The sequence below is a fragment of the Erinaceus europaeus genome, chromosome 1 (genome assembly GCF_950295315.1).
Source record: "Erinaceus europaeus chromosome 1, mEriEur2.1, whole genome shotgun sequence".
NCBI classification, from domain to species: domain Eukaryota; kingdom Metazoa; phylum Chordata; class Mammalia; order Eulipotyphla; family Erinaceidae; genus Erinaceus; species Erinaceus europaeus.
Window position 1 is genome coordinate 119,154,470 of NC_080162.1, and position 27,010 is coordinate 119,181,479.

Consider the following 27,010-nt stretch of genomic DNA (forward strand, 5'->3'; position numbering starts at 1 on the left):
CTACAGGTACTTAACAAATGCTTACTCACACTCTAAGGGATCGTAGAAGACAACGGATTTTATTCTTTCACTTTACAGATAAGGAAATTGAAACAAAGGGAGCACAAGTGACCTGCCCAGGATCAGAAATCAGGCTGATCAAGAATAAATGCCAACTTCTTTACTCCTGACTCTGATTTCTTTCTCTGCTACCATCCACTGTACACTGGTACAGTGTTAAAATAAATAGCAGTGCTGTTGGATTTCTAAGGATGATGAGCTACTGAGCATTGGGGGAAATACTTAAGAATTAAAATTTGAGCAAACCCTTCTATTTGAAAGTTTTTCAGGAGTCAGGCGGTAGCGCAATGGGTTAAGTGCATGTGGTGCAAAGAGCAAGGACCAGCATAAGGATCCCAGTTCAAGCCCCCGGCTCCCCACCTGGGGAGAGGATTCACAAGCAGTGAAGCAGGTCTGCAGGTGTCTATCTTTCTCTCCCCCTCTCTGTCTTCCCCTCTTCTCTCCATTTCTCTCTGTCCTATCCAACAATGGCATCAATAACAACAATAATAACTACAACAATAAAACAACAAGGGCAACAAAAGGGAATAAATAAAAAATTAAAAAATATTTTAAAAATATTAAAAAACAAAATAAAGTTATTCTTCTCCCAAAGCAAAATCAAGGACACACAAATATTTCTCCAGTTGTTCCAGATGGATTCACAGGAGAAGAGAAAATGCAGATGAAGTGGAAGGGAGGAGAAGAAAGGAGCTGCTGGACCCAAATCTCCCTCTCCAGAAGGGTACAACTACAGTTTCAGTGCATCCCAGAGCCAAATAATCCTCCCCAGGGAGAAGAAGAAAGCAAAGATGCTCCACAACTTCAGTGATTCTAGCAGGCTAAGGCAGCTCTAGCAGGTCTGTGAGAAAGAAATGAAGGCAATCAATCTGAAGGCATTGCCTCCCCAGGGATCCAGGCAATGGATTCTAAATTGTAATTGATATTTCAGAGAAGACTCAGGAGGAAGCTCCCAGCCACCTATCTCTGGCTTAGCTCATCACTGCAGCTGCTGACACTGAGGGGACTTGTGAAGTACCTGGTAAGCATGACAGAGGACTCGGCTGTTCTCTTTCAACTCTATAAGATGGATAGTCACAAATTAACCTCTCCTGAACTGTTTGTCTGTTAAAAAGGTGTGTATGTGTGTGTCTGTCTGTGTGTGTTGTGGAGAATTAAAAGGCTTTTTAAAATCATTTATTTATTGTATAGAGGCAGAAAAAAAATTGAGAAAGGAGAAATAGAAAAGGAGAGAGAGGGGGCTGGGTGTTGGTGTACCTGGTTGAGTGCAAATAACTGTGTTCAAGTCCCTAGTCCCCACCTGCAGGGGAAAAGCTTTACAAGTGGTGAAGCAGTGTTGCAGGTGTCTCTTTGTCTGTCTGTCTTTCTCTATATCACCCCTTTCCTCTCAATTTCTTGCAGTTTCTATCCAATAATTAAACAAAGATAATAAAAAAGTTTAAAATAAGAGAGGAGAGGAGAAAGAGAGACACCTTCAGCACTGCTTCACCACTTGTGAGGCTTTACTACTGCATGCTGGGCTGGAGGCTTGAACCCAGGTCCTTGTGTACTGTGTATAGCGTTTATGGGGTGCACCACCACCAGCTCCTGGGAGAGAGAATTAGAAATGACAGGAAGAGAAACAGGACACCACTCAGCTCTGGCATAGAGTTGTGCTGGGAATTGAACTTGTGGCCTCTGGAACCTTAGGGATATAAATTGGTACTCTGGCACTTTTAAATTAAGATAAGATAAATAACATAACACCTAAATAGGCCCCTCCTTTAGGATTTTCAGTCACCTAGAGAAAAACTGCATGTGTCAATGAGTTGCTAATACAAGTAGGATTTGAGGGGAAAAAAAGCACAGAGCAGTAAAAGTTGAGACTTGTGGAAGCATGGAGTGCCATGTTTCCTTATTAATTAATTAATGTATTCTTTTTACTTGTCTGTTCTTTCTTTTTACTATATTATTTATTTATTTTTTTATTAAAATTAATTCAATAATAATTATTTTTAATGACAGAGAGATATAGATATACAAAGATACAGAGAGAGAGAGAGAGAGATCAGGGCACTACTCAGCTCTAATTTATGGTGGTGCTGGGAATTGAACCTTGGACCTCAGATCCTTCCTAGTCAAATTTGTCTGTTTTTATCATTGGCTATTATAACAGTCATTAGTGCCAAGCACTGTCATTTTTAAAGAAACAAAGAATTGCTGACATTCACAAACATGTAGTACCTCATGGAGATGTACAGTGACAGGGTGACTTAAGATTTGTCTGTCTGGGACACAGCTAAAGCAGTATTGAGAGGGAAAGTTATAGCCATACAATCACATATTAAACAACAAGAAAAAGCTCAAATAAATGACCTTACTGCACACCTCAAGGACTTAGAGGAAGTAGAACAAAGGAATCCTAAAGCAATCAGAAGGACAGAAATCACTAAAATTAGAGCAGAAATAAACAACATCAAAAATAAGAGAACCATACAAAAGATGAATGGAGCCAAATGTTGGTTCTTTGAAAGATTAAACAAAATTGAAAAACCCTTAGCCAGACTCACCAAACAAAAAAGAGAGAAGACTCAAATTAATAGAATTGTAAACGATAGAGGAGATATTACAACTGACACGATAGAAATCCAGAAAATCATGAGAAACTTCTATGAAGAACTATACGCCACCAAGCTAGAGAATCTGGAAGAAATAGAAAAATTCCTAGAAACATATACCCTTACAAAACTGAACCAAGAAGAACTACAGAACCTAAATGCACCAATCACCGACAAAGAATTTGAAACCGTTATTAAGAATCTCCCCAACGACAAAAGTCCTGGACCAGATGGCTTCACAAACAAATTCTACAAAACTTTCAGGAAACAATTAGTACCCATACTTCTTAAGTTTTTCCATAAGATTGAAGAAACAGGAATACTCCCTTCCACCTTCTATGAAGCCAACATCACCCTGATACCAAAAGCTGATAGGGACTGAACAAAAAAGGAAAACTACAGACCGATATCTCTGATGAACATAAATGCCAAAATATTAAACAAGATCTTGGCCAACCGGATACAGCAGCACATCAAAAGATTGTTCATCACAACCAAGTGGGATTCATCCCAGGAATGCAAGGCTGGTTCAGCATCCATAAGTCAATCAATGTCATTCACCACATCAATAAAAGCAAAGGCAAAAACCACATGATTATCTCAATAGATGCAGAGAAAGCCTTTGACAAAATGCAACACCCATTCATGCTCAAAACTCTACAAAAAATGGGAATAGATGGGAAATTGCTCAAGATAGTGGAGTCCATATATAGCAAACCTACAGCCAACATCATACTCAACGGACAGAAGCTGAAAGCATTCCCCCTCTGATCAGGGACTAGACAGGGCTGTCCACTGTCACCATTACTCTTCAACATAGTATTGGAAGTTCTTGCCATAGCAATCAGGCAAGAGAAAGAAATCAAAGGAATACAGATTAGAAGGGAAGAAGTCAAGCTCTCACAATTGGCAGGTGATATAATAATATACACAGAGAAACCTAAAGAATCCAGCAGAAAACTACTGGAAGTTATTAGGCAATATAGCAAGGTTTCAGACTACAAAATCAATGTACAAAAATCAGTGGCATTTCTTTATGCAAACACTAAATCTGAAGAAGAAGACATCCAGAAATCATTCCCATTCACTATTGCAGTGCAGTAAAATCAATAAAACACCTAGGAATAAAGTTGACCAAAGAAGTGAAAGACTTCTATACTGAAAACTATGAGTCGCTACTCAAGGAAATAGAAACTGATACCAAGAAATGAAAAGACATCCCATGCTCATGGATTGGAAGAATAAATATCATCAAAATGAATATTCTCCCCAGAGCCATATATGAATTTAATGCAATACCTATCAAATTTCCACCAAGCTTAAGAGAATAGAACAAACACCACAATCATTTATCTGGAACCTGAAAACACCTAGAACTGCCAAAACCATCTTGAGGAAGAGAAACAGAAATGGAGGCATCACACTACCAGATCTCAAACTATATTATAAAGCCATTATCATCAAAACAGCATGGTATTGGAACAAAAATAGGCACACAGACCAGTGGAACAGAATTGAAAGCCCAGAAATAAATCTCCACACCTATGGACATCTAATCTTTGAGAAGGGGGCCCAGAGTATTAAATGGAAGAAGGAGGCTCTCTTTAATAAATGGTGCTGGAAAAACTGGGTTGAAACATGCAGAAGAATGAAACTGAAACACCATATTTCACCAGAAACAAAAATCAACTCCAAATGGATCAAAGACCTAGATGTTAGACCAGAAACTATCAAATACTTAGAGGAAAACATTGGTAAAACATTTTCCCACCTACACCTCAAGGACATCTTTGATGACTCAAACCCAATTGCAAGAAAGACTAAAGCAGAAACAAACCAATGGGACTACATCAAATTGAAAAGCTTCTGCACATCCAAAGAAACTATTAAACAAACAAAGAGACCCCTCACAGAATGGGAGAAGGTCTTCACATGCCATACATCAGACAAGAAACTAATCACCAAAATATATAAAGAGCTCAGCAAACTTAGCACCAAAAAAGCAAATGACCCCATCCATAAATGGGCAGAGGTATGAACAAAACATTCACTTCAGAGGAGATCCAAAATGCTAACATATATATGGAAAACTGCTCCAGGTCACTGATTGTCAGAGAAATGCAAATTAAGACAACATTGAGATACCATCTCACTCCTGTAAGAATGGCATACATCAAAAAGGACAACAGCAACAAATGCTGGAGAGGATTTGGGGACAGAGAAACACTTTTGCATTGCTGATGGGAATGTAAACTGATCCAGCCTCTGTGGAGAGCAGTGTGGAGAACTCTCACAAGGCTAGACTTGGACCTTCTATATGATCCAGTAATTTCTCTCCTGGGGTTATATCCCAAGGACTCCATAACACCCAACCAAAAAGAGGTGTGTACTCTTATGTTCATAGCAGCACAATTCATAATAGCTAAAACCTGGAAGCAACCAAGGTGCCCAACAACAGATGAGTGGCTGAGAAAGCTGTGGTATACATACACAGTGGAATACTACACAGCTCTCAAGAACAATGAACCCACCTTCTCTGACCCATCTTGGACAGAGCTAGAAGGAATTATGTTAAGTGAGCTAAGTCAGAAAGATAAAGATAAGTATGGGATGATCCCACTCATCAACAGAAGTTGAGTAAGATCTGAAAGGGAAACTAAAAGCAGGATGTGACTAAATTGAAAGTTGGGCACCAAAGTAAAAACCCTGTGGTGAGGGGTAGACATGCAGCTTCCTGGGCCGGTGGGGGGTGGGGGGTGGGTGGGTGGGATGGGACACAGTCTTATGGTAGTGGGAATGGTGTTTATGTACACTCCTAGTAAAGTGTAGTCATATAAATCACTAGTTAATTACTATGAAAGGGGGAAAATTAATTGTCTCATTTTAAAAACACAGACTGAGTCTTCTTAATATATAGGCTGTGTATTTGATATGTGGACTCTCTCAGAAGCCTAGACCAAGTAGATCAGAAGCAACCGGTGACACAGCTATATACAAGATACTGGGTACTATACAGAAAACCCTAACAAAAGGATTTTTCAAAGTTAACCCAATTACCAAATAATGTGATAACAATAACTATCCATTGTCTTTTTGAACCCTAAGACAGCAGAAACCTCACATCTCCACTATAGAGCCTCTACTTCCCCCAGTCCTGGAACCTTAGAATAGGGCCCACTTTCCCGCATGCCTCTCCCAATCCATATCAAATAATATTGCATCTGCCAATCGCAACCTAATCAACGCAACGATTGCCACCTCAACATGCTTCACCTCAGACTGTGTCCAGAGACTTCACGTGTGGAATGACATTCAGCTTCATTATTTGGGTGAGACCTTTCCTTTCATAGTATTCTCTAATTCCATCCCAGGTGGATCATTTTCTCACAAAGTCCTAAAACCTAGATATAGACCAGGTTCTGTGTGAGAGAGCATATGTTCACACGTATCCATAAATTAGTGCAAAATGTATACCTGAAAGCAGAAGTACACTAGAGTTTGCAGTGAGTACCCTCCTAATACTTCCTCTCCACTATTCCAACCTTTGGGTCCATGATTGCTCAACAATTTGTTTGGCTTTATATGCTAACTCTCTTTTCAGCCACCAGGTTCCAGATGCCATCAGGATGCAGGCCAGGCTTCCCTGGACTGAAGACCCCACCAATATGTCCTGGAGCTCTGCTTCTCCACAGACCCACCCTACTAGGGAAAGAGAGAGGCAGACTGAGAGTATGGACAGACCAGTCAACATCTATGTTCAGCGGAGAAGCAATCACAGAAGCCAGAGCTTCCACCTTCTGCAACCCACAAAGACCCTGGGTCCATGCTTCCAGAGGGATAGAGAATGGGAGAGCTATCAGGGGAGGGGATGGGATATGGAGATTAGGTGGTGGGAATTGCGTGGAGCTGTACCCCTCCTATCCTACAGTTTTGTTAATTTATCCTTTCTTAAATAAAAAAGAAATTAAAAAAAAGATTTGTCTATCTGCTCACTTATTAATACAACATACTCAGCATCCATTCTGTGCCAAGCTTTTGCCTAGGTGTTAAAAATACAGCATGAAATACACCAAGTCCCTATTCAAATGGAGCATACAGGGGCTAGGTGATGGCACAGCTGGTAGAGCACACACATCACAGTGCACAGGGACCTGGCTTCATGCCCCTAGTCCCCACCTGCAGTGGAAAAGTTTCACAAGTAGTGAAAAATGCCACAGAAGCTCTTCTCTCTCTCTCTCTCTCCCTGTCTTCCCTTGCCTTTCAATTTTCTCTATTTCCAAAATAAATTTTAAAAAATGGAGTTCACATTCTAGTGGGGGAGATGAGAGGAAGCCAATAAATATGGACACGTAAAGCTAATTAATTCTAGTTAGTGTTTAATAAGGAAAGGAAAACAGGTATGGTGCAAGGCATCTGGGGAAGGTACTCTAACATCTTTATAGGTGTGGTGGCAGAGACCCAGTATAGGCAGAAGAACTTCTGTTCTCCCTGCTAAATCACAACTATGGCTTATCACAGATAAAGAACTTTAGCCAGATGTCAGAACCCTAACTTCAGTCACTATATAGTTAATCTGAAGAAGTCTGGAGGGATGCACTTAAGTATCTCCACAGCTTTGCCATTGATTAGAACTCAGGCAGAGTTTTTATTGGCAAAATCAAACCAGAAACAGGAAGATCAAAGATGTTTATAGGCAACCATACTACAGGAGCAACTGTCAGGGCAGGAATTTGATTCAAGTTGGGGGGAGACATGGCTAATGTGTTAAACCTTAATTACAATAGTCTTTGTCTGACTGTCATTAGTCAGGTGTAATACTTTGATGCCCCAAGCAATATTTGTTCATTCTCAGATCAGTCTATGCACAAACCCCAAACCTTTCAGGGAAGGAGCCAAGTGTTGGCAGTTACAGGTAATGATTTTGCTTTATCTCTAGGCCAGAGGGTTTATAATGAACTCTATTGACACTCCATACCTCTGCATTAGGAAGAGGGATTACTGTAAAAAATGGCAACTAATCCCTAGCACTGCAAAAATGGTATCATCTGTTTTCCATCTAAACCATGCCTCAACAATGTCTCCATGATTGCTCAACAATTTGTTTGGCTTTGTATGTTAACTCTCTTTTCAGTCACCAGGTTCCAGGTGTCATCAGGATGCCGGCCAGATTTCCCTGGATTGAAGACCCCACCAATATGTCCTGGAGCTCAGCTTCCCCAGAGACCCACCCTACTAGGGAAAGAGAGAGGCAGACTGGGAGTATGGACCGACCAGTCAACGCCCATGTTCAGCGGGGAAGCAATTACAAAAGCCAGACCTTCTACCTTCTGCAACCCACAATGACCCTGGGTCCATGCTCCCAGAGGGATAGAGAATGGGAAAGCTATCGGGGGAGGGGTGGGATATGGAGATTGGGCGGTGGGAATTGTGTGGAGTTGTACCCCTCCTACCCTATGGTTTTGTTAATTAATCCTTTCTTAAATAAAAAAATAATAATAAAAAAGGAATAACATCATTGCAAGACTGGCCAGCTCCTCATGGGGCGCGAGCGCTTCCACACTACGATCATCATCTCTGACATTATGCTATTCCACTGCAGAATACTGTGCCCCAGTATGGTTCCGTAGCCCCCATGTCCACTTGGTCAATTCCAAATTATTTCCTCCATGAGGATAATTTCTGGAACCATCCGTTCCACCCCAGTTCCATGGCTGCCAGTTCTTAGCAACATCGCCCCGCCAGATATTCGTCGGGATGCGGCATCATCTTAGTTCATTTCCCACATCTACGCTCTACTGGACCTGCCAATATACGCAGATATCTTCGCCCACCCTGTCCAACGCTTGACGTCTTGTCACCCAATCTGGTCCCCTACGCCTACACTGAACTTCTCTTGGAAACAGAGCTGGCAATCAGCTGAGGTAAAGAACAAACACCTCATCACAGACCCCTGCAAGCGTCAACCCGGCTTTGACCTAGCACGTTATGATTGGGCCCTCCTCAATCGCTATCGAACAGGCCATGGCTGGTGCGCCGCTATGTTCCATCGCTGGGGAGCCAGAGACGACCCGAACTGCCCCTGCAGCTACAGACAGACTATGACCCACATAGTCAACGACTGCCACCTCTCCAGATTCAAAGGAGGTCTCGAAACTTTACATCAGGCTCAACCTGATGCTGTTGACTGGCTATGGAAGAAGGGCAAACACTAGAAGAAGAAGGGAGAGGGAGTTGTGAAAAAAGCAGTTTCTGAAGCCTTATTAACTGGGCAGGCCTTGTGGAATTTTTAGACAAAGGAAAGCATGTGATAACAATCACCCAGACTTGTTTTGTTTTGTAAACATAGAGGCTTAGGTAACATCAATGAGAAATAAAACAAATATCAAGAAATCTGGGATCAGAAAACTTTTTGAGAAAACTAAATTTATTTTAATGGAATTGAAAATTTTTTTATTTTATTTTAATGTGTATGAAAGTGAGGGAGGGGCCACAATGAGCTCTAGTTTATGGTGGTGTAGGAACTGAACCTGGTACCTCCTAGGCCTCAGGCATAAAATGCTGATACAGATAGTACTGTGCTATCTTTCTGACCCAGACCTAAGTTATTATTCTTAAATTGCAATGGAATATACATCTACAGTGTATGGTAGTGGAGAAAGACATGGGTAGGTAGTGGTAGTAGTATGCAGATACCTACCAACGGGAGGTAAGAGGTTGTACATCAGTGCCAACAATTGCCCTATAAAACATTATTTCTCAAGTAAGATGATTTTCCCCCAGAGCACTGCTCAGCAATGATTTATGGTGGTATGGGTAGTGAATCTGTGACTTTGGAGCCTCAGGCACAAAGGAAATTTGCATAAACATTCTGCTATCTCCCCCACCCAAGATTTTTTTTAAATAAGAAAAACTATATCTAACAAAATGTTACAGATTAAGGCTTCTGACAGAGACTTTACAACCTGAGAGGTGAAAAGGAATAGTCCCAGCCTTTTATTCAACACAGTCATAAAACGGGTACAATCAAATCAGCCTACCTCCTGCCACTGGGGGTGGGGGGGAAGCAAATAACCAGTGGGTAGGAGGTGGGTGGCAGTGGCACACCCAGTTAAGCGCACACCTACTAAGTGCAAGGACCTGCTTAAGGATCAAGGTTTGAGCCCCGCTCCCACTTGCAGGGGGAATTGTTGCTGAGGAATTATTCTGATGCAGTCTCCGCCCCCAGGTTTTTCTATGCCCTGCTAAATCCTAGAGTGCCCCCTTTCAATCAATCCTGGCCCTACACATCACCCCTGGTTGTTGCCCAATAAAAAGCCCCCTCACCCCTCCCCTCTCTCTCTCTGGGCTCTCGGCTCTCCCTCTCTGAGGTCTCGCTCCCTGCTCTCCCCCCCGTGGTCGGCCATTGCTGGCTGGCTCCACGTGGTCTGAACCAAACCTCCCCCCCATCCTATAATAAAGATTTGTGTACCCCTTTGCTCTGGACGTCCGCTCTCTTCTCCGCGGTGCAGCCCGACACCAGACCACCGCAACAACAGGGAATACTTCACAAGCAGTGAAGCAGGTCTACAGGTTGCTGTATTTCTCTCCCCCTCTCTATCTTCTCCTTCTCTCTGGTTTTCTCTCTGTCTTATCCAATAAAATGGAAAAAAATGGCCTCCAGGAGCAGTGAATTCATAGTGCCTGCACGAAGCCCTAGTGATAACCCTGGAGGAAATAAAGAAAAAAAGGTGACTACAGACCCCTGACCAAAATGAAGTGCTAGTTATAAACACTAGGTTATGACAAAGACTGTCTGGGACCCAGGAAGCAAGGATAAGTTTCCTTCAACACTGACACTTTAATCCTTTTCATTAGTCTGAACAGCAAAGGTGGGCGCGAGGAGTAACATCATTGCAAGACTGGCCAGCTCCTCATGGGGCGTGAGCGCTTCCACACTACGATCATCATCTCTGGCATTATGCTATTCCACTGCAGAATACTGTGCCCCAGTATGGTTCCGTAGCCCCCATGTCCACTTGGTCGATTCCAAATTATATTCCTCCATGAGGATAATTTCTGGAACCATCCGTTCCACCCCGGTTCCATGGCTGCCAGTTCTTAGCAACATCACCCTGCCAGATATTCGTCGGGATGCAGCATCATCTAAATTCATTTCACGTCTACGCTCGACCGGACCTGCCAATATACGCGGATATCTTCACCCACCCTGTTCAACGCTTGACGTCTCGTCACCCAATCTGGTCCCCTACGCCTACACCGAACTTCTCTGTTCCAGACTCTTGGAAACAGAGCTGGCAGTAAGCTGAGGTAAAGAACAAACACCTCATCACAGACCCCTGCAAGCGTCAACCCGGCTTTGACCTAGCACGTTACGATTGGGCCCTCCTCAATCGCTATCGAACAGGCCATGGCTGGTGCGCCGCTATGTTCCATCGCTGGGGAGCCAGAGACGACCCGAACTGCCCCTGCGGCTACAGACAGACTATGACCCACATAGTCAACGACTGCCACCTCTCCAGATTCAAAGGAGGTCTCGAAACTTTACATCAGGCTCAACCTGATGCTGTTGACTGGCTACGGAAGAAGGGCAAACGCTAGAAGAAGAAGAAGTCTGAACAGGCAAGATCATTTATTGCCTCATTTCCTTGGGAGCAATAAAATGTAATAGACTGAGGCTGATGAAATGTCAGCAGGTCCAAAGCAATCACAGATGTGTAAATGAATTTAAATGAGGCTGATGAAGATTCCATCCTATTCTTCCAGTTACTAGGGGGGAAAATAAAATATACTGAAGATGTGTCCATTGCTGAAATAATTATGTAGGGGGAAAGAAATGAAGTGAATGTGTCATGAGGTGTGTGTCCTGCTGCTAGGTATCTTATGTTTCTGAGAGTTCAGTGGCATTGCTGCTTTGTGGTTGACAAAAACTAAGATCAGAGACGTTAAGCTACCTGATCCCACAGTTAATAGCAGCCAGTGCACAGAGAATGCCTAGTTCATCCACTCATACACAAATACTATGGCAAAATATGGAAGCAACCTAAATATCTATCAACAGATGAGTGAATAGAGAAGTTATGGGAATATACTCAATGAAATACTACTCAGCAGTAAAAAGGACAATATTGTGATCTTCCAGACAAAATTATTGGAACTGGAGGAGAAGTAAGTAAGAAAGTGAAAGGCAACTACTGGATGGTTCCACTCATATGGAGTAATATAGAGGATTAAAGCACATGAACTTGAGAAAAAAAAAAGTAAAGGGGGCAGATAGCATAACAGTTATACAAAAAGACTCTCATGCCTGAAGCTCCAAAGTTACAGGTTCAATCCCCCACACCACCATAAGCCAGAGCTAAGGAGTGTTCAGGTAAATAAATAAATAGAATCTTGTGAATTTGGTATTAAATCACTAATAAAAATATTTCTAAAAAAGGAAAGAAAAGAAAGTAATAAAAACATTTCTAAGATCTTGGGAGAACTATGAGTACTTACCTTTGAGGTTGGGCACAGAACTTTGTTGGGGATAGTGATATGGAAACATACCCCTATTATCTTGTCATTTTATAAATCATTAATCAAAAAAACAAAATAAAATCTTATGTGGCAAAAGAAGACCCAAGTGGCAGATACAGTTTAATTTTTTGACTTCAGGAGTCATGTCAAATAAGCTGCAAAATGTTATCATTTTTCCTCTGGAAGGGGAGACAAAAGACCAGTTGTCCTTCTGATCCTTTCTCTTCTACTTGGAGCTGTGTGAATTTTAATGTTTCTAAATCCTTTGGATGGTGGGATGGGGAGGGAAGGTTGGGTTTCTTTATAAAAAGGAAAACTTTCTGTTAAAGGTAGAAGGCTGAATCTGATGTTTATTTAAGATCTAGAAAAATCACTACTGGGAAACCGTGGGCATGAATTATATTATATTCACTAAATTCACAGATGGATCAAGGAAAGAACTCAGTCCTTCTCCATTAATATTTGGCTGGTTGACTGTTAACAATACAGTGGTCAGTCTTCATACATATAAAGAGAGAGAGGCAATGGGGATAAATGCAGAGAGAATAATACAACACAGTTCAGATGGCCACTGACCTTCCAAACACTGGATTCAGTTGTTTGGGGATGTACTTGTCCCGGTCTTTGATTTCTGTTTTGCCAAGTCTGAGCACAATGTAGGGATCTGCTTTTCCATCTGGATCAGCTGGGCTAAGGTTAAACGCCTGAGGAAGAGAAAGAAAATTCCTGTGGTCCTGAACACTACCCGTCCATTGGGAGGTTTAAAAGATACAAATGCTTGAGTTTTATATCCATATATATATTTTTTTGATAGAGAGAATGGAGAGAGAAGGGGAAGACAGATAGGGAGAGAGAAAGACAGACACCTGCAGACCTGTTTCATTGCCTGTGAGGTGACTCTCCTGCAGGTGGGGACCCGGGGGCTGGAACCTGGATCCTTAAGCCAGTGCACTTAACCCGATGTGCTACTACCCGGCCCCCTGATCTGTATGTTCTTTCAATTGGTTCAGAGCTTTGGGATTTGGAGACATTCTCTAGATGATTCTAGTGAACATCCAAGATTAAGAACAACTGTTATAGGACCATAGATGGGCAAATACATATAAATATAGATATATAGTTACAGAAATAAAAGTCAAGCCTTGGGAGAACTATTGTAGTTTCTAATGGAGGAAATGGGGACATGGAACTCTGGTGGTGGGAACAGTGTGAAATTATACCCCTGTTATCTTATAATTTTGTAAGTTAATATTGTCACTAATAATTTTTTAAACATTTATTTATTCCTTTTTCTTGCTCTTGTTGTTTTATTGTTGTAGTTATTGTTGTTGTTGTTGTTGTTGATGTCGTCATTGTTGGATAGGACAGAGAGAAATGGAGAGAGGAGGGGCAGACAGAGAGGGGGAGAGATAGACACGTGTAGACCTACTTCACTGCCTGTGAAGCAACTCCCCTACAGGTGGGGAGCCAGGGCCTCTAATCAGGACCCTTATACCTGTCCTTGTGCTTTGTGCCACCTGCGCTTAACCCACCATGCTACCGCTGGACTTCCATCACTAATAAATTTTTTTTAAAGAACAACTGCTATAGATTATGTATTTTTTATCACAGTGTTTTTGTTTGTTTTCAGTTTTGAACAAGCTCATTTTTCTCTGGAGTTTGCTCCCTGGTGGCAGGTAGTACTTGACACAGAGGAATGGGAAATACACTGGAGTGGGAGGCAGAAGGCATAGCTTTGTTGCTGGTTCTATTTCAAGGCACTTCTATGATCATATGATATCATATTTCTCAGTTCTATCTATAAAACGATGAATAGACCCAAAGGCTGCCCACAGAACCTCAGAAGTCTGGTATTTGGCATTGGCTATTTGTTTCTTAGAGTGAGGCCTGATTTTAGACAAGCTATAGCATACCACAAGCATACCACAAGCAGACATTTCCTGCAACATGAGTGCTCAACCAGGTGTGCCACCACCCGGCCCCCACAAGCAGATTTCCTAATGGAATTATGGTAGTATCAGTGAGAAATGATACTGAAAAGCAAGAGGAACTATACAGAATGTAAACTGATGAGAAACAATCCAAGTTTTAGGACTTTATTCTACAGATATATTAACATAAGCACATGGAACAATCTTTTCAAGGATGTTAGAACATTGCTTAATAGCTATAAATGTGAATAATCTACTAAAGAAGAAATTGAATCCAAAATAATCCCTTAGCTACTTACTCTCATCAACTTTCATTAAGCCAACTTTATTATTTTTTTTCTCCAGGGTTATTTCAGGGGCTTGGTGCTTGCATTACAAATCCACTGCTCCTAGGGTCTATTTTTCCCTTTTGTTGCCCTCGTTGTTGTTATTATTGTTGTTATTGCTGTCATTGTTGGATAGGACAAAGAGAAATTGAGAGAGGAAGGAGACATAGAGAGGGAGAGAGAGACACCTGCAGATCTGCTTCACCAGCCTAGGGCTTGAACCAAAATCCTTACTCCAGTTGGTACACTTTGCGCCATATGCACTTGACCCACTACACTACCACCTGGCCCCCAGCCAACTTTAATTCTTTACATAGCAGTTATGACTGGAATTTATCTTATCTGTTCCTTTGCTTATTTCTATATATTTATAACCCACACTATCCTAACTAATATGTAATCACTATAAAAGCAAGGATTTTGTTTCTGTAGCTGTTAAAAAGAATGAGGAACACCTGTAATACTGATGCAGAGAAATAGTCAATGTATAATGCTAAGTAAAAAAACAGAAGATCAATAAGTAATGCAGAAAGTGTCTCAACTAAGTAAATGCCTAAATATGATTATAGACAACTACACACACACACACATCTGCATGTTCACAAGAAAGAAAGGTATTTGGGGAAATGGAATTGTTGAGGTGTGGAGATTTGCTTTATTCCTTTATGAATTAAAAACATTTTGGTGTTTTATTAAACTAAAATATTTTTAAATTAATTTATCTAGGGGGCCAGGTGGTGGCATACCTGGTTAAGTTCCCACATTACAGTGCACAAGGACCTGAGTTAAAGGCCCTGGTGCCCATTGCAGGGGGAAAGCTTCACCAAGTCGTGAAGCCGGGCTACACAGGCTTTTATGTCTCTCTCCCTGTCTACCTTTTCCTCTCATCTAATTTCTCTCTGTCTCTACCCAATATAAATAAATAAATATAAATAAAATACATCATTAAATTTTAGTGTGAAAAGAGAAAATCAAAGATAACCAACACTTAAAATTAAGGATCTCATTGACTGTCCTTGATTGCAGTGAACTTACCTATCCTCTGCAACCAAGCACTGTTGCCCACTGTGTCTCCCCATTTGTTCAAATTCTGTCCTCAAGTTCCAACCAGACTACTTCCTTGGCAAGAACTTGATCTATTCTTATTCTTTGACTAGAGGGCACTGGACCCATAATAAAAGATGTACAGTCAACATTTCTGAATAAATAGGTGAATAAATAAAATTATAGCTCATATCTGCAGTCCAAAAAATTCATCCTGTTTCCTACAATCCACATCCTTGTTCCTGATATCCAGATTTTATCCCTTAGAACTTCAGGTACAAAGATTTATGAAGGGGGGAAATGTAGAACAACATATTTAGAAAAATGCAACTAATGATTTGGTGGCTAATTTTCTCTGCTTCTGGAATTCTCACTGCCCTGAATGTGCTTGACTATGATTTTAGAACCTGGAGAAGGGAAATGAATTACATGCATGATTTCTCAATATTATTTGAACACACAATCTGTTCCTTAAGGGATGTATATTCGTTACTTAAAACATGAGCAATGTCCTGAGCAAGAATTTGTAAAGGTTATATATAGTCTCAACTATCTTGTGGGTGGGTATTTAATGTGTTTGTGATTCTATCCAAGTAATTCTCATCTTCCCAACTAGACTATGACTTTTGTGAGGGAAGACTGATTAGAACAAGATTAGAAGCCCTTGCAAGTAGGCAGAATTAGAATATGGTGGCAGGGGGGACACTGCTCTGATGATGAAAATAACTTGGAAGCTACACAACAAGAGGACCAGCGAGTTCTCCTTTCTCACTAAAGAGATAATTCATCTCTCTCTCTCTTTTTTTAATGTTTTATGTTTCTAAAAATGGAAGTTGGAAATTTAAGCCAAGACTTAAAGTAAGGCCACTAAGATAAAATAAGACTATGGCAATCAATTCCAAGTTTAGGACATGGGAATGAATGTATGAACCATGAAGCTTCAATAGACAGCATGAGTCAGCAGAAGAACCAACAATGGTGCTTTGATTGAGCAGCAAATTGGCTCTGTGCTTCCTGGCAATCATGCCATATCATTTCATGAAATTCAAGTTTAGTGCTCTAATTATCAGGAAGTAGGTGGCCTAGGGTAGAAATGACACTTTTCTTGGAAAAAAAAAATCAAAATGAAACTTCTGACTACAAGAGAGCAGAGGCAGAGCTGGGGGACAGGATGGCACCATGATAGCAGCTCTGTCCTGCTCCCATTCTCTCTGCTGACTGACTTGCCTGTGAGCTTCCTGCTTTTGTCCTATTTAGTTTCCTCTCCAGTTGTTGAGGCAACCAAAGAGAACAAATAAAGCTACATGGAGCAGTTATCCATGCCTGGGAGGTATTTTTCCTGAGCAAAAATCTAGCAAATCTCCATTTATTGATCAAAGTGAATAACTTCTGCCATGGACTGAATGGTGATTCCTCAAAATGTTTACAATGAAACTTAGACCCAAATACAGCTATATTTAAAAAGCACATTTAGGTAGATAATTAAGCTTAAAGGAAGGCCTAAGGGTGGTGCTCTAATCTGAGAGGACTGGTGAAGATGAAAAGACGCCACATCTCCATCTTTTTTCCCTTCCTTTCTTCCTCCCTCCTGCTTCACAAAGGAAAGATCATGCAAATTCACAGCAAGAAGGTAGCCAATGAGAAAGGAGGGAGAGACGGAGGCCTTGCCTAAAACACCAGTGATAGAACTTGATCATAGACATCACATCGAGCCTCTAGAAACAGGGAACAAAGTATTTGTGGCCTAAGTGACCTAGTCTATGGGATTTTGTTATAGCAGCACCAAGTGACCAAGACAACCTTCACAGTAAAGAAAGCTGACTCACCGCAACAATGTATACCCTGATGAGGACTTTGACAGCATGGTTGGGTGGAATCCCTTGCTGAATTCTCAGCTGTCCACTGTCCTCAGTGCTGGAATCTTCAGGACTTTTATAGATGCAGAAGGAGCCCTAGAACCACAATGTGCAACCAATTGAAATAAGATGGTCACAAGTCCCATCAAAAGAAAAAGGCCAAAGTGCTGGGAAACCAAGTCATCTATGAGACTCAACAGGACCCAGGTTGGCACCATCCTTGCCCTTTGGGTGTTTTCCTGCAGCTCATGGAACCTGTTAGCATCTGAACTTCTCCACTGGATATGAGTGAATTCATGTCACCAGAAAGACACCCTCTCATGAGGTTGTTAAGTTAGAGAAGCTCCAGATGGGATGCAGACAGTCTTTTTCCTGCAGGGCACTGAGTAATGTTTTTTTTTTTTTTTTTTTTTTTTTACCATGATCTCATACAATCCTGACTGCAGTATTCCTACACTCAGATGTTGCAACTACAGCTTGGGAAGGTGAAGTATTGCTCAGGATCACGAGACTAGTTATCAAAATTACTAACCCAAATACTTTCACATTCCCAATTATCAAATCCACAAATATGCCTTTAGCTAATAGTGTTTAATTAATATTTATCTTGGTTTGATGGAGTTTACTTTGATTGCAATTATAATCTTTCCTATCAAAGATTTAAATCCAGGCTTGCAAACTGCAACATCTATGCTATTTCCAACACACTATAATGCATATAAAGGGCATGACATGCAGTGGATTCCTGGTAAGTATCAGCTATTGCTTTGTGATGCTCATGTGAACCAGATGAAGGTCTTGTGGATTTTTTTTTTACTTCTTTTAGCTAATAGCTAATACATCATACATTTGGTGGGTTAAGAGTAGGAAGAGCAAAAAAAAAAAAATCAAATAACTCTTTCTGATAACAGTTTTGTCTCCTTCTATTCTATCAGACAGTTCCAACATACTTTACTGGCCACATCACATATCAAGTATATCAACACTAGAGCTTTGTCTTGTAGGGTTCAAATATATTTGGCACAATATAACCCCATTAATAGAATTGTCATATCTGACACTTAGGGACAAGATAGTCACATAAAAGCATTATCTTTAGAACTTGCCTTAAACTTTCCTATGACTCTATCTCCATCAAGGCCATTGTCATCTTCTGTAGACTTTCCTCTAAAGAGTTCAAAGGTTTTCACCCAGTCTTCAAAATTGTTGAATTCACTCTCAAGATCACCATCATATATCTTTAGGGAGGAAGGGGAAGAGTGTGCTCAGAGGAGGGGAGGCCCAAGACTGATTTACTGAGAAACACTAACATTCTTCAAAAACAGTCATTGAGAGACACTTTTCAGAAAAACTTGAGAAACTTCTCTTAATTTATCTTTAGTAAAATAAGGAATATATTTTTTGCTATTGTTGACTCATCATTTCTAAAACTTTCTACAACTATGAAATTTATAGAACTTTCCTGAAAAGCTTTGCAATATCAAAAAGCATAATTAAACCAAAAAATTTTAAATATAGCACATACATATAAATATGACAATTCTTTTCAGATATAATTGGTTTCTGGCTATAGAACACTAGAGTATTTTTGGTAATTCAAATCAATAAATGTCCAGTAAACATTTACTTCATAACATACATAAAGCATTTAATTATTAGCATACATTAAGCTTTATTATAATGCACAGAGACATAGATTTCTCAAGTGGAGAATTATAAATACATTTTAAAAATGTAAAATCAAATTGAGTTTTAGGCTTGATAATATAATTAGATTATATATTCAGATTTACTATCAAAAATAACTTAATCAAATTGGTTATACAGATGTATAAATTTCACACTTCCAATTTTCATATTCATAAATATCCCTCTAGATAATGGCTTCTAGCTAGTGTTGAGACTGGCTTGAAGAAGCTGATTTCAATTGCTATTTTGAGTGCAAATGCATATGCATAATGAAGTCAGTCTCTAAGAGGTGAGTCAGGGAAACTCAGACACTCTAAGAAATTATGCTGGATTCCTGGTTCGAGCCCCCGGCTCCCCACCTGCAGGGGAGTCACTTCACAAGGGGTGAAGCAGATCTGCAGGTGTCTTTCTCTGCCCCTCTCTGTCTTCCCCTCCTCTCTCCATTTCTCTCTAAGAAAAAAAAATATGCTGGATCAAGACCAATGAGTATAGGATATATCCCTTTTCAATATGAGGATGGATAAGGGCTGGAGGGAGCACATTCCATTGTCTTAACTTGTTTGCTTCTTAAAGTTTGCTTTCCTGCATCAAAAGCTGTAATGAAGAAAGTTACGTTCAAAAAAATCCTTGCTAGGGTGGATGGAAACACTCACAGAACCTCCCTTCCTCTGAACTTGCCATCCCATTCATGGTTGAAATATCTGTGTTGACACACCTGCAAAACAGCCAGGTTGGGGATTTCATCTTCTTTGAGTTTTTTCTTCAGCATTTTATTTTTCTTCTTCTTTGGACTATCTTCTATATTTACCACAACCTCATCTGGTTTTGTCTCTGTGAACATTTAGCAGAAATTGTTTAAATTTGTCGTGACTATTGAGAAGGAGCACAGTCAAATTCCCTCCTTTTCTTCACTTAGGCATGCATCGTGCTCTTTCTTTTTTTAAAAAGAAGCAATATTATTCCTCTGTATATGTAGCAAAGTGTGTGGAATTTCTGTCCTACAGAATCACAGGGGATGCCACTCACATAGAAATGCAATCTTGGGGGCTGGGTGGTGGTACATCAAGTAGAAAGCATGCATCACCATGTGCAAAAACTGGGGTCAAATCCCTGGTTCCCACCTGCAGCAGGGGAGCTTCCTGAGTAGTAAAGCAGTGCTGCAGGTGTTGCTTGCTCCTTCCTTCCTCTCTATCCCCACTCCTTCTCACTTTCTCTCTGTCTCTAAATAATAGGGGAGCATGGCCGCTAGGGGCTATGAATTTGTCACACAGTCACTGAATCCCAGCAATAACCCTGGTGGCAATAAAATTAAAATAAGAAATTCAGTGCTGGGGGCCAAGTGGTCACTCAGGAAGTATAATGCACATGTTTTCATGTTTGAGGACCTGAGTCATACCCCTGGTTCAGACCCCTGTAGGAGGGAAGTTTTATATGTGGTGAAACAAGGCTGGTATTGCTTCTTCTATTTTTCTTTTATTTTTTAAATTATAATTTTTATTTACTTATTGGATAGAGACAGCCAGAAATTGAGAGGAGGCAGAAGATAGAGAGGGAGAGAGGCAGAAAGACATCTGCAGCCTTGCTTCACCACTTGTGAATTTTTTCCCCTGCAGGTGAGGAACAGGGGATTGAGCCCAGATCCTTGCACATTGTAACATGCACACTCAACCAAGTGTGCCACCATCCAACCCTGGTATTGCTTCTGTCTCTCTTTCATTCTCTTTCACCTTCTACTGAAAAAGAAAGAAAATAGAAAAATAGCTGCTTGAAATGATGGAGTTGTACAGGCACTGTGTCCCAGATATAACCCTGATAGAAGTGAAGAAGATGAAAGAAAGAGAAAGAGAGAGAGAGAAGTAAAGGAGGGAGAAAAGAGAGCAGGAAGGAAGGGAAAAAGGAAGGAAGGAAGGAAGGAAGGAAGGAAGGAAGGAAGGAAGGAAGGAGGGATACAATGTCAGAAGACCCACCCCCAGGTTTGGAGTAGGCTTTGTTCTGTGTTAGCATTCAGTTAAGAATTCATTAAAAAAAAAATTCATAAAATAGGCACAGAAAGGGTAAGGAATCTGTCCAGTCTCCCAACTAGCAAAAACCAGACAAGGATGAAGCGACTCCAAAACTTTTAGTTAACATTTTCTCTAGAATGTTTATAGATTTGACTTGATTTCTTTTTTTTCTTTCATTTATTTTTCATTAGTGATTTAATAAGACTTTTATAAGGTTATAGGGATATAGTTTCACAGCACACCCACTAACAAAGTTCTGTGACCACTCCCTAACAATAACCACCACAGTTCTCTGTTTGCAGATTTTTTAAATTATGTATTTACTTATTTGCTTAGTTATTACTGGATAGAGACAGAGAAAAGTTGAGAGGGGAGGGGAGATAGAAAAAGGGAAAGAGACAGAGAGCAGCCCTGCTTCACCACTCATGAAGCTTTCCCCTTTCAGGTGGGTTTGAACCTACATCCTTGTGCACTGTACTGTGTACACTTAACCATGTGCACCACCACCTGGCCCCTGTTTGTAGATTTGAGATTTGTCTCGTACAACAGCCTGAAGCTCAGATATGTTACATGCCTTACACTAAGTTATGTGCACAGTTAATGAAACTGTGCAGTATTATCTTAAGAGGAGGTTCTAGAAAAAAATCCACCAGAGACAGACTTTGAATTCTACTGTTTTCCAGGGGCATAAATTTGATCACATTCCTCAACCTCTTTACACCTGTTTCATTTTCAGCAAAATGCAGAGTATTGCTTCTGTCTTGGGGCTTGTCTTAGGAGCAAATATATTAATTTGAAGTGGTCTGAGGAACTGAATCTATCACTGGCTTTCCTAAATTGGTGCAGTGTCACCAGAAACAGTACAGGCTGTTTGGTGTCACTATTATTTTCTGGTCAAAACCTACTGATAGTTTGAATGGAGCTTGTGGTCATTGAAAATCTCAAGCCATTCAGATTATATTTGAGCGGCTGCCAAGCCAGAGCTTTCTGATCCTTGTAAACTAAATATGGGAAGCAAAATCCAGGTCACTTCTACTAAAGTTTATGAAGTTGTTTTTGGCCTGTCACACCAACTTGGTCCTATTTTTACTCTGTTGTTTCTATATTAAGACTGTCAATGTAGGGACTCGAGCCAAAGGGTTGATTCCAGCAGTGTGCTATATTCATGCAACCTGGCATCTGGTTCCAGTCTGGCTCACATCAACAGCCTGACCTTTTACAAGTGTTGTAGTCTTCCTGAGATTCTTGTCTCAGATGGGAAATGAAGAAAAGAGTTCTCATATAACTCTGATGTTTATTACTTCATGATTTCTCACTCAAATGGCCTGATTCCATGTTCAAGTATACCCAGATACAATCCTTTACCTGCATTGCCTTTTCTCTTCTTGGGATCACTTTCATTTTCCTTTGAGGAAAGAGAGAAATGAGATTACTGTTACCATGACGCCTCATTTGCTAATCCCCACTGCTAGCCATTCTGATTCAACTATCCCAGGTCCCTTCATTCTCAGACAACATGTTTGAAAAGATTACTTGAACAATGTCCAACAGACCTACATGCATAAAGCTATCCTGTCCTAAAGAAAAGGTGTCCACATATTGTGAAATGGTGTCACTGAGCTGTAAATATTCTTGCCCTCTAAGTAAAGCCTCCTATCAGTGACTGGGGCAGAGCTTCTCTCCCTGCAGTATTTCTTCCTCCCTAAAGTACCACCCTTGTCTGCATGGAGTTTTTCCTGCTGGCACACTAGATTGTTGAGTTGGTTCCAGGGATTGGGGAGGTTAGCAGAAAAGGGGACAGTGTCATTGAAAAAAAAAAAAGGAAGACTGAAGATGAGGACTATTTATTTATTTGGTTGGTTTATGTAACTACATTATAAGTATTAATGGACAATCCTACATGCAGAGACTATAGTATTTCCAAACTAATAGATCAGATGATAATCCAATTAAATATAGTAACATTTTACTAATTTTTCCTTTCCTTTTTTGCACTGAAGTAAGAAGTCTTGCCAAATTCAGCTACTGAGCTTTTGCTTAAATCTCCAGACCTGTATCTCGTTGATTCACCATCATTATATTCAAACCCTTTCTTGTTCCATGAGCAGACGGTCCAACTCTTGCAAGCTGATGATTATTTCTGTTTAATAAGGAGAAGAAGAGCCTCTGCTTTTACTTCAATGTGTGTGTATATATTCAGAATCCTGTTGGTGACCTAGAGCCTTCTGATGGGGAATCTCCAGGTACATCTAAAGTGCCTATTCTTGATGTCCACCTATCAAGAGACCCCACTTCTGGCTGAACCTCCTTGGGTCTGTTTAATAGAGTCTTCAGTTGTTGGTCTGCTTCTAATTCTGCTTCTAAGACCCCTTCTGTTGCATTGCTTAATGCTGTGGTCTATTTACATAATCACTACTTTACCTGAGAACTGCCCTACCTGCAGGGCACTGATTTAATCCCACTGGTTCACACTCTCTTTTTGCTCCACCCCCTCTCCTAGTCACACCCTGTTTTCCACCATTTAATCCCCACTGATTTGCACTCTCTTTTCGCTCTACCCTCTCTATGTCACATCCTGTTTTCCACCCTAGTATTTCCTTCTTGGTGAGTATAAATACAGATTCTCTTCTGATTAAAAACACATTGGATTGCCTTCTGGCTCTGTGAGTCCCAGAGACTCTCTCCTGTGATGCTAGCCCGACACGAGTTCCTGATCCCTCTCCCATGCAGCAGCCTAGGTTGGCTCCAGTCGAGTTCTTTCCAACCCAGAGAGCACGTACTCGGGAAGAAGCACCCTTAGGCTATCCTGGCATTCAGTGGCCATATTGGACTGAAAATGTGCTTAGCATTTACAACATAGTTCAAGTCTCAGTGTCAGTTTCAGTCAGAGAGGTGGGAGGGTTTTTCAATTCCAGATCTTTGATCTGTCTAGAATTTCTCCTCTTTTGCATGTAACAGAACCATACATGAGTAAGGTCAACCTAAAGTATAATTCAAAAGAGGGAATATTAGAGGAGGATGGCTATACAGGATCATGTTTTCTTATCGAGTCCCATGACTATGACAATCAGAGGGAATCTACCTTCTGTGCTTTCTTCAGGGAGGCATAATATTTAGACCACCAGTCAATGACGTTTTCAGCAGATTCATCTGCTATGGTTCTCTTCCTTCTTTTGGTAGACCTCCGAGATAATTTCCTGGCAACCTAGTTAGGGATGAGGGACAGATTATCAGTTAGGCCTCATGAATTTGAAGTCATTGCCTGACCAGTATATTGCAGCATAATACATTCTGGAGGGAGAACAGAGGTATCAGTAAGTTTCGTGGCTGTAGCTATCAGTGCAAGTTGAATAAATGAAAGTTAGATAATCTATTCATCCGTCCATCCATTTATTTAGTAAACACTCACTGAGCAGGTGGGAAATATAGCTCTTGACACTAGGAATGTAAAGGGAAATAGAGATAATGCCCACATCTGGGAAACATAAAGCCTTATAGAAGATACTGGCACATGACATGTGGGACAGTAGAAAGGGTATTAACTTCAGAGTGACCTGGGCCAAAACTATTAAGTGATTCATACATAGAATTCATAAAATCATATATTTTATGGATCAAAATACACATATTGTGTAATTCATAATATTGTTATGATCCTCAATTTCCTCAACTACAGGCACTACACAGTTATTCACTGTGTGAATAATATGATACATCAAATCTTAACAATGAGATTTTCAAAGTTAACCCAATTGCCAAAAATTTGATTATAGCAATAACTATCTATTGCCTTCTTAAGCCCTAAGACAGCAGGAACCTCCTACTTCCCCTATAAAGCCCATATTTCCCCCAGTCCTGGAACCTCTAGGGTGGGGCTCACTTTCCTGCATGCTTCTCTCAATTCATACCAAATGATATTGCATCTGCTGATCCCACCCTAATCAATGCAATGAGTACCACCTCAGCATGTTTCACTTCAGACTGTGTCCATACACATTAGGTGTGGAATGTAAACCCTTCATCCTCTCTCCAGGTGAAAAAATTCCTTTCATAGGATTCTCTAATTCCATTCCAGGTGGCTCACTTCCTAACAAAGTCCCAAAACCTAGATATAGATCAGCTCCCATGAGTTAGAGCATATGTTCACATGTATCTGTAAACTGTGGCAAAATATATACCTAAAAGCAAAAGTACACAATAGTCTGTAGTGAGTCAGTATAAAGTTCATAATGAAATAGTGTCTACTTAGACCTAGATACCCTCCTCACCTACTTCCTACTACACTTCCTTCACTAACTCCAAAGCTTACCTTATCAAAGCAAGGACTACAAAAGTTGAATAAGGGCAAGAGACTGGCATAATTTAATGATGACTCTTTAGTCACTATCAGGCCACCCCATCAGTTGGGGCCCTATTCGGGGAGTCCTGAGATTCCCAAACAGACATGATGGGCCTAGACCTCAAATAAATCCCTCTTTCCATTGTTACCAGTCATTTCTATTAGGAACAAAATAACAGACCCCTTTGCAGGGCCCCATAGGACATTGCCCTCAACTTGGATCAACAACAGTAGAGAATGTTTCATCCTGAGTAATGAGGCTGAAGGGTTGACATTCTACACCTGATTTGTATGGACACAGTCTGAAGTGAAGCATGCTGAGGTGGTACTCATTGCACTGATTAGGTTGGAGGCTGGACAACATACTCTATGCTACACCTGAGGAAGATGGGTCCTGAAATTGTGGCAGCTTGGAATATTCCTATTCATGACCACAGAATGTGAGCTCAGATCTACAGGGATGCAGAGGTCACATAGGATCCTGAGCTGAATGTGGGCCCCAGATGACATCAAATCGATGGGTTTTACAGTCAACAATATTTATACACCTTTCCCATATTTGGGAGCTACTCTCTTCCCTCATCCAGATTTCTGGTCCTTCTGCCAGCCATAACATCATCTCCCCAGACAATAACTTGGATTCACCTGCATATCAGATGTCAGGCTCAGGAAAAAACAAAAACAAAACACTAATATAGTCATGGGCCCTTTGGAATGTAACTAAAATAGGCCTACTAACTATCTATATAATGGAATCCCCCAAATCTTCATCAGCACTATTCCAGCCTTTAAGTTCATGATTAGTTAACAATTTGTTTGGCTTTATATGTTAACTCTTCTTTCAGCCACCAGGTTCCAGATGCTACTATGATGCCAACTGGACCTCCCTGGGCAGATGACCCCACCAATGTGTCCAGGAGCCCTGTCTCCCCAGATCCCTGCCCCACTAAGGAAAGAGAGAGACAGGCTGGGAGTATGGATCAACCTGTCAACACCCATGTTCTGTGGGGAAGGAATTATGGAAGCCAGACCTTGCACCTTCTGCAACCCATAATGTCCCTTGGTCCATGCTCCCAGAGGGATAAATAATGGGAAAGCTTTCAAGGGAGGGATGGAATATGGAGTTCTGGTGGTGGGAACTGTGTGGAGTTGTACCGCTCTTATAGTATGGTTTTGTCAGTGTCTCCTTTTTATAAATAAAAAAGAATAAATAAATAAATAAATTTTTTAAAAAAACACCTTTCTGGCCTCATGGGATCCCACAGATTTATGGTGGCAACAAACATTTAAACTGATAATTCTAACCAAATATGGTAGGTGCAGCACTGGTGGGACAAAGAAAACAGTATGAGGTGTTCTAGAAGGTCACACTGAGCTTGGATGAGGCAGGGAAGTCTGGGTATGCATCAATTTATATTTTGCTCTGATTTTTATTTTAATCTTGACTATTTATATGTTATATGATCCATTAGGAATTTTTAAAGGCTACTCTTCTCTTTGAATCAACTGACACATCAGGGTTTTCCACCTACATTTATGACTTAGGGTACCCACATCTTTACTTTATGGCTTTTTGTGTACTTGTCCATCTCCCCTTGCAGAATCTCAGCTGCCAGAGTATGATGGTAAGTCTCACCTTACTTTAGAAT

At 40.7% G+C, this 27,010-nt stretch overlaps 1 protein-coding gene across 1 annotated transcript in view; it reads right to left on the reverse strand.

Annotated features, from left to right (window-relative positions):
• Positions 1 to 27,010, reverse strand: part of FER1L6 (fer-1 like family member 6) — a 151,226-nt gene that overhangs the window by 33,167 nt on the left and 91,049 nt on the right. The window contains exons 26-31 of the mRNA XM_060195393.1: positions 24,105 to 24,227; positions 22,388 to 22,427; positions 19,735 to 19,850; positions 18,437 to 18,568; positions 17,301 to 17,426; positions 12,750 to 12,877 (exon numbers count right to left, since the gene is read on the reverse strand). Coding sequence (XP_060051376.1) covers positions 12,750 to 12,877; positions 17,301 to 17,426; positions 18,437 to 18,568; positions 19,735 to 19,850; positions 22,388 to 22,427; positions 24,105 to 24,227 — 665 coding nt within the window. The remainder of the gene's footprint in view (positions 1 to 12,749; positions 12,878 to 17,300; positions 17,427 to 18,436; positions 18,569 to 19,734; positions 19,851 to 22,387; positions 22,428 to 24,104; positions 24,228 to 27,010) is intronic.